The following is a 6,139-nucleotide window of genomic DNA, read 5'->3' on the forward strand; positions in this document are numbered from 1 at the left end:
ATAGTCCATTGGGTTTTGTTCTGTGTCTTCTTTATTTTCAGTAAGAACTGTAAATTCATTCTTTCCATTCCCTAGTTTGTAAAGAAGATGCTGAAATTCAAATGCAGATTCCAGAGGCTCAATTCCATACGAAACATTTTCAAACTGCAATATTCCTCTGTAAAATTAAGGACAAAATTTTACTGATTTTCATTCTATTTTATAATTCTAATTTTAACTAATTCTATAATTAATTCTATATTATAAAACTCTGACAGAATTCCAAAAAGAGGATGAGGAGGAGGAAGGAAAGAGGGGAAGGAGAAGAAAGAAAAGATACAGAATGTTTTTGGGCTCTGTATTTTGTCCCACAGTCTTTGTATTTTGTAGATGACTCTGAACAGACCAAAAATAAAAATTTTTCCAATTCCAAAAACTATCTATCTAATTTTCTTTATAGTTATAAACATAGCTGAAATTATTAAATCAGAAATTACATAATCAGTTGCTTAGGTATGCAGCAGTACTGTGTATACAGCATTACATGATCAAGTCATTCCCCTGTCCTCCAAGTCAGTGATTTAATGAAAGCAACAGCATATAGAAATTTGTAAAAATTTTGATCTGTTTTGCACTATAATGCTTACATTGCTTGTATAACAAAAGGATACATAATGAGCAATTTTATCCATAAAAATAAAATTTAGCAGTAATTATAAGGCATTTATGAATTTTATGTACATAATCTGAATAAGAAATTTAAAGTAATATAAACAACTTTTATAAGTATTCTTCCTTGAATATAGGTAACAGTTCTAGCGACTATTCTCTAAAAACCAAATTTTAGAATTCCATGTAAAAAGCACCAAGTAAAATTCGTTTGTGAAAACAAGGATCCTATACTACAAAAATGAAGATGAAGAATGTCCTGACAGAATGGAAAGCCCTCCAAGCACAAAGGAGGAAACTTTACAATTCTTAGAGAGTTTAAGACAGTGATATTACTAGAAAAAATAAGTACTATAATAATTATTATTTGTTTATACAAAAGTGCTTCCTCTCTCTGCAGATGATTTCCCGTGTGAAAGGGCATGCTTCGTTTATGCATTTTTATATCTCCAGACACTAGTCTAGTAACTGGTACAAAAATATTCGCTGAAAAAAAAGCTACCCAGAACTTAGCTCTTCCAATTTGTTGTAGTCAAACATGTTCATCTGTCATTTCCACAATAAAGAATAAAAGCAAGGACACCAGGAAATCTAAACTTTCAAGGAAGTTGTGACAAGTCTCTGGTCTGTCTGGGAATTGAGGAGAAATAAGAGAAGAAACATATTCAGAGGAATATATCATTCAGTGGTATGATGGGAATATCCACATGGGAATATTCTCCACATGGAAATCCTCCACCAGCTCCACACTTGGAATAAACTAACCAGTTCACTGCAGCCAAATATCACAACTATGGTGTTTGCATATCAAGGACAAAATATACATAACCTCAGTCCAGAGCACGTGCTAAGTGTGACAAAAGAATTCGGATATCCTTCAATATATCCTTGGTAGTAGCATTGACCCTAGAAGGGAGAAAGTAAAGTAGTTACCTAGGAGTTGACAAAACTTTCTAATGACTTCTTAACTTTTTATACTTAGAACTTTCTGAATACTTTTCATAGGCTCTATACTGTTTATCGGAGAAGGCAATGGCACCCCACTCCAGTACTTTGCCTGGAAAATCCCATGGATGGAGGAGCCTGGTAGGTTGCAGTCCATGGGGTCTCTAAGAGTCGGACACGACTGAGCGACTTCACTTTCACTTTTCACTTTCATGCATTAGAGAAGGAAATGGCAACCCTCTCCAGTATTCTTGTCTGGAGAATCCCAGGGACAGGGGAGCCTGGTGGCTGCCGTCTGTGGGGTCACACAGAGTCGGACACGACTGAAGTGACTTAGCAGTAGCAGTATACTGTTTATATCATTGTGAATAAAAAGACATTCAGAGAAAAACATCTCCCCAGGTTTGCCACTTTCACTATATTAATGCCACTTTTCAGTTCAATGCTTGGTGTATTAATTTACACCGTTTCCAAAGTTTTATATCATATTTTAGGTAAAATTATTTTCCAAAATAGAAATTTAGGTCATTAATTAAAAGACAAAGATTGTGACTCTGGATATTCTTTAAATTCTGATAGGCTGCTAAAATGAGATGTCTAAAATTTAAGGTCACAAAAAAAAAATTGAAGATCTAGAAAAAGATATACCACACCAACACAAACCAAAAGGATAACTCTGAAGCAATACTAATATTAGAAATGTAGACTTTAAGGCAAAAAGCATTACTAGAGATAAAGAGGGACGTTTCTTAATGATAAGAGTTTCAATTCACCAGGAAGATAAAAATATTCCAAATTTGCATTCCTTTAATAACATAGCTTCAAAATATAAAAAGTCAAAAATGAAATAATAATAAAAATAAATGCATAATCATACTAAAGATTTTTAAGCAGACATTTCTGTCAGTAACAGGTAAGTCTAGCATTCAGAATCTATAGAGGACTTGAATAGAATGTTAACCTCATAGAGATAGAATACTACACTTTAACTATATGAAATACACTTTTCTTGCACAGAGTTCTTTTTAACTACTTTTTACTGAAGCATGTAGTTAATTTACAGTGTAGTAGTAGCTTCAGGTTCTTGCCTGGAGAATCCCAGGGACGGGGGAGCCTCGTGGGCTGCCATCTATGGGGTCGCACAGAGTCAGACATGACTGAAGCAACTTAGCAGCAGCAGCAGCAGCTTCAGGTGTACAATAAAGTGATTCAGTTATACATACATACATATAAATGTACTCTTTTTCAGATCCTTTTCCATTACAAGTTATTACAAGACATTGAATATACTGTGCTATACAGTAGATCCTTGTCATTTATCTATTTTATAAATAATCACATGTATATATCAATCCCTAAGTCCTAATTTATCTCTCCCTCCATCATCCTTTCTGATAATCACAAGTTATATTTTCTATGTCTGTGAGTCTATTTCCATTTTGTAAATAATTCCACTTACATCATATTTTAGATTTCACATATAAGTAATATCACATGATATTTGCCTTTCTCCATCTTTTTTCACTTAACATATAAATCCCCAGGTCCATCTTTGTTGCTACAAATGGCATTACATCATTCTTTTTTATGGCTGAGTAACATTACACTTTCTTTTTAAAGAACACAGAACATTTACAAAAATGAAACCATATTTTGAGCCATGAAACACAACAATAAACTTTAAAGGACTGAAATCACACCAAATCAGTCTCTGACCACAGTTCAATTAACATGGAGACATAGCAAACATCATTACAAACAAAAAAGGAAGATTATATAATTTCTACAATCTCATGGTGCTATATATTTTGGTATAAATCAATGTAATTTTTCTTATTAATGCACTCTTCTATGTTAGAAGTAAGGGGAGCAAGAAGGAGCAAGAAAAGGAAATTAATGGTCCTTTCCAATTAGAAGTAAAGTAATATATATCAATAATATTCAACAAATTTTTATCATATGCTATGTGATAGGCATTTTTCTAGGCACTAGGGAGGCATCATTGAATAAAACAGACCAAAAGCTCTGGTCAAATGAAGATTATATTGCACTGAGGGAGCAATAAATAAAGTATATGATACATCATATATTGATAACCACTATGGAGAAAAACAAAACAGGAGAAGTAAAAGAGTACGAAGATTAAGAGTGCAATTTAAAATAGGGATTGGACTCCCCTGGTGGTCCAATAGTAAAGAAATCTGCCTGCCAATGCAGGGCATACAGGTTTGATCCCTGGTCCACATGATTCCAGCAAGATCCCACATGCTGCAGGGCAGCTAGGTCCATATGCCACAACCACTGAAGCACCTGCACCCTGGAGCCCAAGCTCAGCAACAAGAAAAACCACAATGAGAAGCCTACCCACTGCGACTGGAGAGCAGCCCCCGCCAGCTGCGACTGGAGAAAGCTTGCTTGCAGCAATGAAGACCCACCATGGCTAAAAGTATAAGTTTAAAAAAAAAAAACATTTTTTAAAATTTGAAATCTGGACTACTCAAGGACTAATTGGATGGTTTTGAGCAAAGAACTGAAGAAAATGAGAGAGAAAAACATTGTATCTTGGGAAAGAGCAAACATCTGGATGAGAGGAAATAGAGAAAAGTTCTTGAAAGGAGAACATGTCTGGTATGTTTAAAGAATAGCAAGGAAGCCAATGTGACTTGAACAGAATTACCAATGTAAAGAGTAACAGGAAATGAGGTCACAGAGGTAAAGAGGGTCAGACTGTGTAAAGCCTGCAGGATACTAAAATGATTTTCACCATTTCACCCTACTTAAAGGTTTTTATTTATTTATTTTTATTTTTGGCGGTGCTGGGAATTTGATGCTGCATGTGGGCTTTCTCTTATTGGTTTTCACTTTGTGAACAATAACTCATCCCATGAAGGCTTCTGAGTAGAGAAGCAACAAGATCTGACCAGGCTGGTTTTTTGTTTTTGGGGGTTTTTTTTGTTTTTTTTTTTTATCTGACCAGCTTCCCTGGTGGCTCAGAGGTTAAAGCGTCTGCCTCCAAGGTGGGAGACCCAGGTTTGATCCCTGGGTCAGGAAGATCCCCTGCAGAAGGAAATGGCAACCCACTCCAGTATTCTTGCCTGGAGAATCCTGTGGACAGAGGAGCCTGGTAGGCTACATTCCATGGGGTCACAGAGAGTCAGACACGACTGAGCAACTTCACTCACTCACTCACTCAGGTTTTATTAATAGGATTCATCTGGTTGTCACGTTGAGACCTGACCCAGGGAATGAGCAAAGTGTGGAAGCAGGGAGATTATTCAGGAAGTTATCACAATAACCCAAACTAGATGATCTTTACTTGAAAAACAGTGGTATCAGCAGACAGAGAGAGAGGAAGAAGGTAGGTTCTAAGTACATAATTTGAAAAGTAGAATCAATAGGATTCATTGATGGATGCTGCTACTGCTAAGTCACATCAGTCATGTCCGACTCTGTGCGACCCCATAGATGGCAGCCCACTAGGCTCCTCTGTCCCTGGGATTCTCCAGGCAAGAACACTGGAGTGGGATGTCATTTCCTTCTCCAATACATGAAAGTGAAAAGTGAAAGTGAAGTCTCTCAGTCATATCTGACTCTCAGCAACCCCATGGACTGCAGCCTACCAGGCTCCTCCGTCCATGGGATTTCCCAGGCAAGAGTACTGGAGTGGGGTGCCATTGCCTTCTCCAATGGGGGTAAAACAAAAGAAAAGATTTCAGTCTATGATTTTGGGTTCAATAATATTTGTGCTTGTTTTTACTATTATTTAATTTCTATTCATTTATTCAACAAAATATAAACAAATTAAATTCTGCTGCAGAGTAGAATATACTAAGTCAGTCTCAGTTCAGTTCAGTCACTCAGTCGTGTCTGACTCTTTGCAACCCCATGAATCGCAGCACGCCAGGCCTCCCTGTCCATTACCAACTCCCGGAGTTCACTCAGACTCACATCCATCGAGTCAGTAATGCCATCCAACCATCTCATCCTCTGTCGTCCCCTTCTCCTCCTGCCCCCAATCCCTCCCAGCACCAGTCTTTTCCAATGAGTCAACTCTTCACATCAGGTGGCCAAAGTACTGGAGTTTCATCTTTAGCATCATTCCTTCCAAAGAAATCCCAGGGCTGATCTCCTTCAAAATGGACTGGTTGGATCTCCGTGCAGTCCAAGGGACCCGAAAGAGTCTTCCCCAACACCACAGTTCAAAAGCATCAATTCTTCAGTGCTCAGCCTTCTTCACAGTCCAACTCTCACATCCATACATGACCACAGGAAAAACCATAGCCTTGACTAGACGGACCTTTGTTGGCAAAGTAATGTCTCTGCTTTTGAATATGCTGTCGAGGTTGGTCATAACTTTTCTTCCAAGGAGTAAGCATCTTTTAATTTCATAGCTTCAGTCACCATCTACAGTGATTTTGGAGCCCAAAAAAATAAAGTCACCCACTGTTTCCACTGTTTACCCATCTATTTCCCATGAAATGATGAGACCGGATGCCATGATCTTCGTTTTCTGAATGTTGAGCTTTAAGCCAACTTTTTCACTCTC

At 37.4% G+C, this 6,139-nt stretch overlaps 1 protein-coding gene across 1 annotated transcript in view; it reads right to left on the reverse strand.

Annotated features, from left to right (window-relative positions):
• The window catches only part of ADAM32 (ADAM metallopeptidase domain 32), a gene marked incomplete at its 3' end in the record, with an annotated part of 169,626 nt that overhangs the window by 141,762 nt on the left and 21,725 nt on the right, over window positions 1–6,139 (reverse strand). Inside the window, exons 5-6 of the mRNA XM_010838845.1 lie at window positions 1,478–1,554; window positions 1–157 (exon numbers count right to left, since the gene is read on the reverse strand). Of these exons, the coding sequence (XP_010837147.1) occupies window positions 1–157; window positions 1,478–1,554 (234 nt within the window). The remainder of the gene's footprint in view (window positions 158–1,477; window positions 1,555–6,139) is intronic.

This window comes from Bison bison, unplaced genomic scaffold (genome assembly GCF_000754665.1).
Source record: "Bison bison bison isolate TAMUID 2011002044 unplaced genomic scaffold, Bison_UMD1.0 scf7180017864105, whole genome shotgun sequence".
NCBI lineage: Eukaryota > Metazoa > Chordata > Mammalia > Artiodactyla > Bovidae > Bison > Bison bison.